The sequence below is a fragment of the Pithys albifrons genome, chromosome 8 (genome assembly GCF_047495875.1).
Source record: "Pithys albifrons albifrons isolate INPA30051 chromosome 8, PitAlb_v1, whole genome shotgun sequence".
Classification (NCBI taxonomy): Eukaryota; Metazoa; Chordata; class Aves; order Passeriformes; family Thamnophilidae; genus Pithys; species Pithys albifrons.
In genome coordinates, this window is record NC_092465.1 from 624,081 (window position 1) to 637,077 (window position 12,997).

The 12,997-nt window shown below is 46.5% G+C and overlaps 1 protein-coding gene across 1 annotated transcript in view; it reads left to right on the top strand.

Annotated features, from left to right (window-relative positions):
• Positions 1-12,997, top strand: part of CCDC148 (coiled-coil domain containing 148) — a 70,840-nt gene that overhangs the window by 8,606 nt on the left and 49,237 nt on the right. Inside the window, exons 2-3 of the mRNA XM_071562752.1 lie at positions 8,624-8,703; positions 10,390-10,511. Of these exons, the coding sequence (XP_071418853.1) occupies positions 8,649-8,703; positions 10,390-10,511 (177 nt within the window). The 5' untranslated portion in view covers positions 8,624-8,648. The remainder of the gene's footprint in view (positions 1-8,623; positions 8,704-10,389; positions 10,512-12,997) is intronic.

Sequence of the window (12,997 nt, forward strand, 5' to 3'; positions counted from 1 at the left end):
CTGACTCACTGGATCCAAGGGGACACCCGTGACTTCATTTCCCACCTATTCTATGTCAACTTGTCAACTTCCAACACATTTACTTCCTTTCTTTTATCTGTTTGTTGCAATGTTTTCTCTGTATCAAGTGTGTTTCAAGTTTATTGTATCTTGGGTTTTCTAAGAGCATCCAAAGGATGGAGGGGGAATGGTGTTCTCTGGTAACAAGGAGGTCCTTGGAAAGCAGGTGAGGCCCTCCCTGCCCCTGCAGGGTGACAGAGCAGTCCATGAGGCTGATTGTTTTAAGTGTTCCTCAAATTGATCTCCCTGCTTTGGATTAAGTTTTACTTAATGAGGAAGTAATGAGATTATCATAGACAAAAAGGACTATGTCTCTTTTGGGAATGCACCATTTCTGAGGCTTGACTTTATTTCAAACAGATCCATAATTCTTTCTTCAGGGGAATGTAAATTTCAATTGCAATCAAACTGTGGGACTTGTCTAGCAACTGTTTTGACACTGAATTATAGGAGTATTATACTGTATTTTCCTGGGGAAAGCACTCACTGCTGCAAGATTAACAGGTTCTGGATGGGTGCCATTTTCAGATAGTTAGTTCTACCAGAGGAGAACAGATCTGATTAAGGGATCAAGCTCATTATTTGTTTGTTGTTTGCACTCTGTGCCCTACAATGGGAGTGATTCTTTGCCTCTTTTCCCTGACAATAATTAGCATGACAGGGTTCCAACAACTTCCTATTAATACCCCTTTTTTTCCAATGAAAACACGCAGTAACTAAGCAATTAACATTTCCATTGAACTTCAGAATATTAAAGGAAGCCTTCCCCAAATTTTCAAGGAATCTCCAGATATTCAAAAGAGAGCACTGAGAACGAGGGATTTCTGTGTTTGGGGTTTATTTTTCTGAGCTTGTATTTTTTAGGAACATCTGTCCTAACCAGCAATCCCGGTTCCCAGCGACGGTGTGTTCCAGGTTTTCAGGTGGTGGTGCTGGTGATGCACACCCTGCAGGGAGCTGGTTGAGCCTCCCTGAGGATTGTGGAGAGCAGCAGCTGCGCTGTCCCTGACGGTGCCATTAGATGGTGATTCACGTTATTGACCTCTGCCTTTAATACCGTGACTGGTTTAAACCAAGCCCAAACCCCTGTGTTTGAGGAGGCACATCCAGGGCTCAGACTGTGCCCCTGCCAGCAATGCTGCCCTTCAGGGCATGAGCAGCAGTTCAGCTGGCAGGGAAAAGTGGCACTCGAGACCCAAATTTGCCAATATTTACGTGTGCAAGTGACTTGTGGAATCAGACAGGGGAATGTGTCTCCTTTAAAGTCACTGGTCAAACACCCCGTTGTGGAACCAGGGCCTGACTCGGGCCCAGGAGCAGCCTGGGGCAGGCTCTGCTTGCTCCAGAAGTGCTGACTAACACTGGGGAGTTTCATTTCTATTTAAATGAGAGGGAGGAGGATCTTGCCTCATGTTGGCTGATTCCATGTGTAGGAATAAACTGAGGTCACCCCTCAGGCACAGCAAAGGTTGCCATTAAGAACACACTGAAGTGTTTGCTTGAGTTGGAGATGGAATCTTTAAAGAGGTCCCATTTGCTGTTGCCTAGAAGAGTCCACAATTGTGAAACTCTAAATTACCAAAAGGAGGAGAGAGGACTGGCAAACCTTGTACTTTCTGTGCTGCTGAAAGATTTAGCTGTGTCTGCTTGTGGGCAGAGCTGAGCTGTGTGCCTGGGGACAGGTTTCTGTGTGCAGGGGCTTCTGGTTGGGTTTTTGTGCTTCTCTCTAAGGTGCCCCCAGACTCCCAGCAGAGGCTGTACTGGAGTGTGAGTAAAATCTTGAAGCAGTGTCTGAATTTGGGCTTAGATGGACTCTCACAGTACTGGAGAGATTCTGAGCTATGTTGGCATTAAAGCAGAAATAAATTTATCTGGCAGTGCTTTTATCATTTTGATTGGTACATTTTCTAGTTACTGAAGATAAAATACAGGTTGATAAAGTTCTTGTCCTTTTCCAAAACCATCTCAGCATTCATTGTCTGTGTTTTAGTGAGGTCATAATGTTGAAATTGTGATAACAGAAAATAATGTCCAGGAAAGACTGAGATCAAATACAAATGTATGACATCATTGTGAAGCAGAGAAATGGGTTGGCCAGAAGGGAACAAGGACTTGGTTAAGACACAGTAGCCCTAAAATTACAGAAAATGGGCCATAAGGTTTTTTTTCTGCATTGGTTCTGCTCCTGGAGATGTTTTCTCCTGCTTTCCCTTCAGAGGAGGGAAAGCTAAGGTGAATATGTGAAAGTTTGTTCACATGCTGACAGTAAATCAGAATGTGTCAGTGGAAAGATGAGACCTGAACAATTTGCTGAACTGGTAAATAAGTCAACAATCCCGAGGAGCAGCTCTGCTGCTGCTAATCTTGCTGGCATGGATGGTTATTTTTCCAGCAGGCCAGTGTTTCCTGTGTCAGGAGCAGCCTGGCATTGAGGGCTGGCAGATGGGCCCAGATTAGGAAGCTGCTCCCCAGATCTGTGACAGGAGAGTGGTGCTGACGTGGCAGCTGTGCAGGGACAGCAGTGAAGGGGTTTGTGGAGGGAAGGGGGTGATGGGCCCAGTTCCTTAAAGCTTTCAGGTACTCCCAGCTTTTCATGAACAGGTTGGGTTTGCCTTCCCTACAGGGGCAGATGAGAGTCCCTGTGTGGGACTCCCTTCCCAGGTTTATCAGCAGTAATGGTGCTCAGGTGGTGAGGAACCCAACAAAGGGGGCAGGAGGGCTGACTGTGCAGCAGAGAACTGGCATTTCTTCTAAGCTTGGGAAAGACCAGATTGTCAGCTCCTTGGGCAGTTATTTTTCTAAGGACAGATGTTTCATAAGGCCTTTACATTAGTCATAATTTTGAAATGTCTCTTCACCCTGATTTGTTTTATTTAACCTAATAAAATCTTAACCCTACTAAAGGTATGGTGCACTAATGAAATTGTCAGGTGGTATTCCCTTCCTTTTTATCCAGCTGAAGTTTCTGACCCTGACCTGGTTTTGTTTTAATTTATTTCTAAATCCCTTGGTGTTGTTTTTGACCATGAAGAGCAGAGCTGGAACTCTGCGAGCTGATGGGGAAGGCAGGACAATAATCCAAAGCCAGCTTGGAGTTGGCCCTGGGGGAGCCCAGGTTTGTGCTGCTCCTCTGCCAGACGTGGATGGGCATTGCTGGCACTCACAGAACAGTTTGCATCCCCCGGGCAGTTGTACAGCTCGTAGTGCTGATTGGCAGAGCTCCTCAGGCAGCTCCTTTCCTCCTTCTTTTACAGCTCTCCTTTCCTCTCGTGAGTGATTTCCTTGTCACTGTCCTAAAGAGTGTTTTAAAGTTTTAAATGCTAAGGTGTCATTCTTCTGGAATATCTTCTGAATCTTTCTGGTCACAAATAATAAGTGGATTGACCAAGTTCCTGGACAGTGTGTTGGTTCAAGCTGCATTTTATGGATGTTAATAACTAATGGCTAAAAAAATGCCACAGAAACAAAGCTATTCCCAAAGAAAGTGTGGCAAGGGATGTGTAGTTACTCTGCTTGTAGGGAGTGCTGCTTACTGGATACTCCCCCTTTAGAAAGAAGATAGGGAAATTTAAGTTATTCTGTTGTACCTGTGAAGGCAAAAATGTGCTCCATGCAGTGAACTCTACTGACATTGGTATTTCTACTCTTTCAGTATTTTAGATTCCAGAACACAAAAGTGTATGGAAAAAAACACATTACCTGTAACTCATTAGCTCTGTTCAAGCAGCTGCAAACCTTTAAAAATTAATAATTTTCATGAGGAATGGTAAGTCTGGGCTGTAAAATGTAGCTTGCATTCAGTGCAGGATTTCAATTGGAGCTGACAGGGAGCTTGCTGGGCAGGGGCTGAGCAAGCACCCCCACAATTAATCACCTGTCAGTTACATTTCTTGGGTTTAAACCTACAAATAATTCTGTCTTTGTAAAGTGCCTTTATGATGTAAATGTGCTAAGCCTCACCCTAAACTGATTTCCTTTCCCCATTTAATACTGATTCCACAACCAGGAGAAATGCTAACAGCTCTCAGAATTTAATGAGAGCATTAATATGGTTGAAATTACTCTTTTAAGGTTATACAGTACAAAACTTCCAGTGGTCTCTTCAAGAGCAAAAGGATGAAGGTGATTAGAGCACTGCCAGATGTAAAATCTAGTGACTGTTGGTAAAACTTAGATATGCCCTGAGATGTTTGCATTACTTTCCATGAGCCAGAAATACAAGAGGAAGTAGGAAAAAAATCAGCTGCATCTGATTCTGCAGGGGTTGTGCTTGGAAGAATGAGAAATAGGAGGAGATTTTGTGCTGTGTGAAATTGCTGAATCACAGAGGTCAGGGGATCTGCCGAGGCCCAGGGATGAGAGGGTCCCCTGAGTCCCAGGGATGGGAGGATCCCCTGGATCAGGGATCCCCTGAGTCCCAAGGATGGGAGGAGCCCCTGGATCAGGGATCCCCTGAGTCCCAGGGATGGGAGGATCTCCTGGATCAGGGATCCCCTGAGTCCCAGGGATGGGAGGATCCCCTGGATCAGGGATCCCCTGAGTCCCAGGGATGGGAGGATCTCCTGGATCAGGGATCCCCTGAGTCCCAGGGATGGGAGGATCCCCTGGATCAGGGATCCCCTGAGTCCCAGGGATGGGAGGATTCCCTGGATCAGGGATCCCCTGAGTCCCAGGGATGGGAGGATTCCCTGGATCAGGGATCCCCTGAGTCCCAGGGATGGGAGGATCTCCTGGATCAGGGATCCCCTGAGTCCCAGGGATGGGAGGATTTCCTAGATCAGGGATCCCCTGAGTCCCAGGGATGGGAGGATTTCCTGGATCAGAGCATCCCCTGAGTCCCAGGGATGGGAGGATTTCCTGGATCAGGGATCCCCCGAGTCCCAGGGATGGGAGGATCTCCTGGATCAGGGATCCCCCGAGTCCCAGGGATGGGAGGATCTCCTGGATCAGGGATCCCCTGAGTCCCAGGGATGGGAGGATCCCGTGGATCAGGGGATCCCCTGAGTCCCAGGGATCGGAGGATTTCCTGGATCAGGGATCCCCTGAGTCCCAGGGATGGGAGGATCTCCTGGATCAGGGATCCCCTGAGTCCCAAGGATGGGGAGGATCTCCTGGATCAGGGATCCCCTGAGTCCCAGGGATGGGAGGATTTCCTGGGTCTCCTGGGGCAGTGCAGGAGCCCCGAGCTCTGTGGGCGCTGCCTGAGCGCTCTGTGGTGGATCCACGGGGATGGGGACAGCTGAAGGTGAGGCCTCAGTGTCCTTTCTGTGCTCTTTGCTGATGTGCAAAGAGCAGCCAGAGAATCTTCTGAGGTCGGTTCTTTGCCCTGTGCCCTGCACTCAGGGCACCCCTGAATTCCCTCCCTCCAGCCTGGGGACGGTGGGTGCCCAGACTGGCCAGTGCTCGCAGGCAAAGCTGAGCAGCCTTCACTGGGCAAGGGTCTCCTTTTGGCTTTGCAGGGAGCTCTGGTGTCTTGCTCTGTAGTCAGGACTGTCCCATGTTGTGTTTCCCTTTGTAGATACATTTTCCTGCCTTTGTGGAGAATTCTGGTGACTCGGTGGGAGCTGCTCCTGGTGCAGATCTCCAGAGCCCACGTGGTGCCCCAAACCCTGTGCAGACAAGCTCCTTCAAGTGCAATGCAGATCTATTTATTTGTGTTTGCAGGCTGGGAGGGTGATAGCCCTGCTGCTGTCTCTGCTAAGGAAAATCAGCATTGCTGTGTAAATATTAACCACAGCACCCAGCACCCTCCAGAGAACTTGCTGTTGTTTAAAGTGCTGCTGCTGGTCTGAAGAGCCCTGATGGCTCTGCTGGAGAACAGCCAAGCTTGTCTGGGATCCTTGTGAGGGTCTGCCCCTGCTTTGAGGGGGCAAGAAAAGATTTTGTGCAGTTACTCTTCACTCTTACATTATTAATATCACCAATAGTGTCACACAAATACCAATCCACAGCTGAATATTCACGTTTTCCTGATGGAGTCACTGAATTGTGAAATGATCTTTCTAAGAAAAAGATCTCTAAAAGGTTTAGACTGGTTGATAAAAAAAGTTCAGGTATTTGCTCTTCAAGGGAAGGGTGAAATTCAGCAAAGAATTTGAGTTTTTATTGTTAGTGTTTTGAATTTTTTCTCTTCAATGTTAATTCAATGGAAGATTGTCACATAATTGTGCTGGACTTCCCACAAAGTATTGTAGAATTCCGTGGAAATGATGCCAGTGTGCAGGGCTTCACTTTTCTTTCTTTGATTCCCTCTCTGTTCCCATTTATAATTACAGAATTCCATGATGTGTCTGCTTTCCCCTCCTCCAGGATGATGATTTTGGAGCCTGGAAATCTAAGGGAATTATGACACCAGGGATGCTGAACTAAACCTGACCTAGACTTGTAGACAACCTGAATAAAAAGAATCTTTTTACATGCCTTTTGAAATTACCAGCCTGTAACTTAAAGATTTGTGTGTTGGTGATGGAGCATTTCTTGTTGTACTTCCAGTGACAACTAGAAACAGAAAGGGAAGCCTGTGTGTGGCTGACCTTTCTAAGAGGGAAAAGAAGCAATATTTAAACTGTCTTTGTGCATCCTGAAGAAACAGGTAAGGTGAATACTATACATTACTGTGTTGTATAAATCCCTACCTTAAAGCTTTACATATATAATTAATTTGAATTTTTTAAAAAACGTATTTAAGCGAAGCATCTCTGCAGTTGGGAAGTTGTATGTAGATAAGCTGATGCACAGATAAAACATTAGCATGACAAATGGGCTGGAGTTGTTTCTGGGCTGGAGAATTGCCTCGATTGTCTGGATGAATCTGGCAGTGTTATATTGAAACCAAATACTTGCTGTAAGAGAGAAACAGAATCAGCAGTATGAATGTGCCAACGTTTTCCTTCCTTCCTTTTTCCCTGCCTTTCCAGGAGGGTGCAGGGTTTGGGGTAGAACTGGGAATTTATGTGCAGGTGACCATGGGATTGTAAAACACACACTGGAGTTTCAAAAGCACAGAGAACTCCCTCCTGTATTTGCCTGTTTCTGTGTTTTCTGAATTTCAGTGTTTGTGATCAGATGGTGACATTCAGTGCAGATTCTGACCCAGAGATCCTGTCAAATCCTTCCAGCACAGCCCTGCAAAGGCCCTTTATCAGTGAGTGGCCATGCTCACGTGGGGACAGGTGGCATTTGGCTGCAAGGGACACTCTGGTGGCCTTGCTGAAGGCACTGGAGGCTGCATGGAGGGGCTCTGAGAGGGCCACACTTTAGCCCTGAGCATTCCATGTTTGCCCTTGGCTTGGCTGTGGAGCAGCCCCTGGTGCTCACGGGTTTCCTTTGCTGTGCCCCTTGCACAGTTCCCTGGGCAGGATGAGCCTCACACTGAGCCAGAGGTGCAGCAGTGAGGGGGGTGCCTGTAATTCCAACTGCAGTTACTGTGTGTTTGCAGGAGGGGTGGAAGCTCTTTCATGGAGCTGCTGTCCATCTGGGCTGGGTTTTTACACTGCAGTTGTTTGGATGATTCTGTCCTGCAGAATGTCCAGGGGCTCTCAGGAAAGTACAGTGTGACTGTCCTTTGCTGCAGTCTCACATCTCTGTTTGACTGGCATTAGTAGCTCCCTGTTAGGGTAATACCCTTTCCATTGATTCCTCTGCTCTTCCTTCCCACCTTGTTGCATTGTGCCATCCTTGGAATTTGTAGGGATAACCCAGTTCAGGTCTCTGGAACAGTGAGAAAATAACTCCATGATACAGCAACAAACAGTCTTTGCTGCTTTGCTGTTTACTGTGCTGGGGGACCAGACACAAGTCAAAGGTGTGACAAAAATGAAGAACCTTGTGCAGGAACTTTTGGCTCAGTGGAGCTGGGTTTGAGGGAGAGGATTCATGGGAAGCCTGGTTGGACATGACCTTCCCCTTCTGGTGTGACTCAGCCATTGATTCAGTTCAGCTGGAACACCTCAGTTGGATCTGTTGCTGTTATTTGTGTGCCTGACTTGGGGTGGCGCCCAGGTGGAAATAAGGGGGTTGAGTCTTCAAAGGTTTTTCACAGCATTGTGCAACTTATTTTATCTTAAATGCCACGTTAGTCCCATGAGGATGGGGGTGGTTGATGCAGCTGCTCCCCAGGGCCTGAGCCACTGCTGCTGAACAGCTGACTGGGGTTCTCAGGGGTTAACAGAGAGGCTCTCAGAGGGATCCAGACAGTCTGTAAAGCAAGAACAGAGTGATCTTCTCAGGCCTCATTCAATAAAGCAAAGAACACTTCAAAACGTGATCTTACTTTTGGGTCAAGGAACTTGTTATATTTTGAAAAGCACAAAGCAAAGACTAGATATTTATGTGACAGCATCACAGATTCATCAAGAAAATAATATTTTGTTTTCTTGGCTGCTGAATAATATGAGGCACATGAAATCCCTCTTAGAATGAAAGATGAACTTGAGGAATTTCTGTCTAATTACATTTTAGTGAGATGTGCCTCTCCTTAGAAAATAGCAGATATTTTTGAATGTTTTTCTGGCTTGCATCCACAGTATTAGTATTCTCAAAACATCTGTTTTCTTCTCAACAGACATAAAAACACCTAAAAACTAAAAATGGGTGAACTGGACCATGGAACATTGTTTTCAACTCCAAGGATTAGTGATGGAGGTATGTATGCCATCAGGATCAAGTTTAATTGTTTTATCAACTGCTTATGAAATACTCTGTGCAGGTCCCAGCTGCCTCGAGAAGCTGCTGTGCCTCTGCTCATTTTGGGGTGGGAGGGACCCCAAAGCTCCTCCAGTCCCACCCCCTGCCATGGGCAGGGACACCTCCCACTGCCCCAGGTTGCTCCAGCCTGGCCTGGGCACTCCCAGGGATGGGGCAGCCACAGCTGCTCAGTGTTTTATGTTATTATTCATGTGTGTACATATTTTTGTGTATGTATGTAAAATTTATTGTCTTGGTAAAATACAGGACACAACCAATACATTGTATTTTAAAGACAAGGTTTGCATCCTACGTGTCACGGCCCTGGTTTGGGAGTTCATCTCCCATGGACAGACCCTCCTCCTCCCATGTGTGTGGACAGGAGTGTCACTGCCTGGGGGTGACTCCTGGCAGAGCAGGGGTGCCTGTAGGGCCCTGGAGCTCTAATGCAGCAGTAATGGGATTAGGAGGGAAAATGGGATGAGGGGCTTTTCAGAGAATTGGGGCCTGGAGCTTTCACCTCTTAGAACATGGAATGATTCTCCGTGATCTCTGCTGGACAATGTTGGAAGCAACCTCAGAAAGAAGGGAAAAAAATCTTCACGTAGAATCTTGCTGACTTAGGGATGAGTACTTCAAATTTGGATTGATGGGAATAAAAACCCACATAGGGGGCTTAACAAAGCTGCCTGCAGGCCTCAGAACTGGGGAAAGCAGATTATTTGTACTAAGCTCACAGGATAAAATGGAAGAATTTAGTGGATCAAACTACTGAATGCTTTTGGTTTAAGGTATGTAGAGAATAAAGAAATAGTCATGACACAAGACCAGAGGTACAGCCTGGTGGAATAATTGATGTGCTGAGCAGATTGGTGGGGAGGAAACGAGGTCTGGTGAGGAGGGGAAAGGAGGAGCCTTCCTCCCTCTGTGCAGGGGTGTGTCCTCTGCCCCTGGAACTGTTCTGCAGGAGGAGGAGGAGGAGGAAACTGCAGTTCTGTGCTGACTGGGAGCCCCACCAGGCAGGAAATCTATCTGTCCATGAGTGTTGGGCAGGTCTGTCTGGATCACCTCCAGTGTCCTCCTCTCCTGATGACAAGTCCCATTCAGCAAGGTTTGCAGGGCTGATTGTCTGGCTTCATTCAGGTGGAACTGCTGGTCTGGGTGGCTGCAGATGCAACAGGAAATGGAATTGCAACTCATTCCCTTTGCATGGGACTGGTAGTTTTTATACCTATTAGAAAAAAATTACTTCTGTTGCTCAATCCAGAGGTTACAATAAACATTGGGGCAGTTTTCCACTTGGTGCAAGAAGAATGCATATGTTGAAACTTGGGTATTTCTGTATTGGAAGCTACTAAAATTCCAGTAAATGCAGTTTAAAGTGTATTATTAATTAAATTTACAGGTAAAAATGTTTTTAAAATTAACTTTTCTAAACAGGCAGGTGGTTACTGTTTCTTACATAACTTCTACTGGCTCATGTTTGTTTCAAATTCAGTCACCAGCTGACACACTCTGTTATGGAAACTTCCAGTGTTTCAAATACAGTGGTTCTAATTTCTATCTATAATGGTTTCATTTTATGACTCATAAATTATTTCTCTAGAATTTGAAATGACCTTATGTGTTTTATGTGATAACTAGACAATCCAGTGATTCCTGCAGGAAATGCTCTTTGCAGCCAGAAGTACAAACCTGTTGACTACAAACATCTCTATGAACTCGCTGCAAAGGCAAAAATGGCCTCTGAAAAAACTCAGCTAAAGGTATGATTTTTGTGTTATTTGTAATGGGAATGCTCTTGAACCTCAGTGCTCGTGTTTCTTCTCCCAGCCCCAAGGAACCTGAGCATGAATAGGGACAGCAAATTGCTGTGACTTCAGCCAAAGGAGGCCAGTTAGGAGAGTTTATCCCAGTGTTACTGTGGTTTGGTGTGTTCATATCAATGTGTGGTCTTGCTCTGGGTCAGAGATGCAAAATATGAGAGGACTGTGGACTCTGCTTCCTCAAGAGGCAGCAGAAGTTTGTATTGAAGTGCTTTGGGGAAATTCATCCAAACTTACTGCATAATAATTGGAGGCAGTGAAGAATTTGGGGGAACTAATGGGAAGGTTGGCCCAGGAAATTAACCAAACAAAAAGAAATGAAGCAAGGATTTCTGAAAGTCAAGCTGAGGTAGATCTTAAAAAGAGAATTGGAAGTGTTTTATAGCCATAAAATGTGAATGTAGAGCTTGACAGAGGGGTATAAATAGGTGCAGTACAGCTCAAGTGGTAAACAAGGAGCCTATTTAATACCAGAGAAGGGCAACAGTGAATGAGAAAAATACACTTACATCCTTTCTGGAAGTATTGCTTCCTTCATTGCATGTAGGGGTCATGTACCAAAGGCTCTGGCAGGTATTTCTTCAGGGACTGGCAGTACAAAATTCTACTGAATTCAATCCAAACTTTAATTTTTCATCTTTTGGTTTTTCATCTTTTCAAGTGTTTTCCACCTGAGTAGGTAGTAAAGTACATATATATTCTGAAAGCTCCACAGAGAATAGTCTGTGTTCCCACCTACCACTCCTTGTTGCTGATTCAGGCTATGCACGTTTAGAAGAGCTGGGTTACTCCTCCTTTGAGGCAGGACCAAAGAAAGAAATGGTAAATCAGCTGTTGACTGTTTAAGAAATAGAAAGGCAGCACACACAGGAAAAAAGGGTAATATTGCAGCAGTTGTACTCCAATCTGTAAATGGCATTACTGTTGTTATAAAATAATTTCAAGAGCATATGTACAGATGCAGTTTTGTTTCACTGTAGTTCTAGAACCAGTTTGAACATGTGTGTATTTTCAGATTGCTTTAAATACAGTGTTCTGTTTGCTGCAGTCTAGTTTCAAGCACCTAATGCAATCAAGAGGAAGCTGTAAGTAACTTCTCAGACTTGGAAATATGTATGCAATAAAAATAGGGAGACATTATCTTTGATTCCAAAGCATTGTGAGGCAGTGGTGGAAAGCATGACATGGCTGTGCTCCAGCTCCCCCGTGGCACAGCCACAGTCACACAGTGTCTCCGTGCCCCCTGGGGCAGCTTCTCACCCCAGAAACACCCCCCAGCCAGGTTTGCTGCCAAGCACAAGGGACCAGCCACCTTCTTCCTTAGGAGGCTGTCTGGAAACCAGCTGTACTGGACTTGGGTTCAGATGTGTAAACATTTCTAGCTTCAAAAAGAGGATTAGGGCTTTGGTGGTGGTGGCTGAGGGGCTGTGACTGGGGGGTTGCTGGAACCCTCCTTGACTGGCTGTAGGTGCTGCACAGAGCAGTCCTGCAGCTCGCCCTGACCCAGTGGGGCAGGAGTGGGACACACTGGGACATGTCTCTGTCTGTGTCTGTGTGTTCTCTCATGCCTGTGAGCACAGAAGGGCACGGCTGGGTTTGTGCAGCTTCCCCTGCTGCTGTCCCTGACCCAGTGGGGCAGGAGTGAGACACACTGGGACATGTCTCTGTCTGTGTCTGTGTGTTCTCTCATGCCTGTGAGCACAGAAGGGCACGGCTGGGTTTGTGCAGCTTCTCCTGCTGCTGTCCCTGACCCAGTGGGGCAGGAGTGGGACACACTGGGACATGTCTCTGTCTGTGTCTGTGTGTTCTCTCATGCCTGTGAGCACAGAGGGGCACGGCTGGGTTTGTGCAGCTTCCCCTGCTGCTGTCCCTGACCCAGTGGGGCAGGAGTGGGACACGTCTGTGTGTGTGTGTGTCTGTCTGTGTCTGTGTGTTCTCTCATGCCTGTGAGCACAGAGGGGCACGGCTGGGTTTGTGCAGCTCGCCCTGGGCAGGGCAATTGCAGGCTGGTTCCACCTGAGCCAAGGGAAAACCCAGAATATTTTTGACTCAAAACATGATTCCTTTGCTGAACTAGGTCTGGAGTGAGATCTTCATTATTTCTCCCTGTTATGAACTAAGACAAGACTTTCCCGTGTTTTTTCCTTCTCTTCCTACCATTCTGCCATGGAATAATATCTCTGCAGGAAGGAGGTTCTGGGGAGGGAGAAAAGGGCCTGTGTCTGAACTGTGGGAGCTGCTGAATCAGAGGGGTCTTGGAACCAGAAGCTGCTGGGCCAGCAGTGAGGACAGGACAGGTGTTCTGGAGGCAGCACAAAGAGGGGTGGGAAAGAGATTTTGTCCTCACATGCACTGAGAGGGCAGAGCCAGTCACAGTGGCAGGAGGTGAGAGGAAACGTGTCCCTTTCCCTTCACTGTTGGGGAGC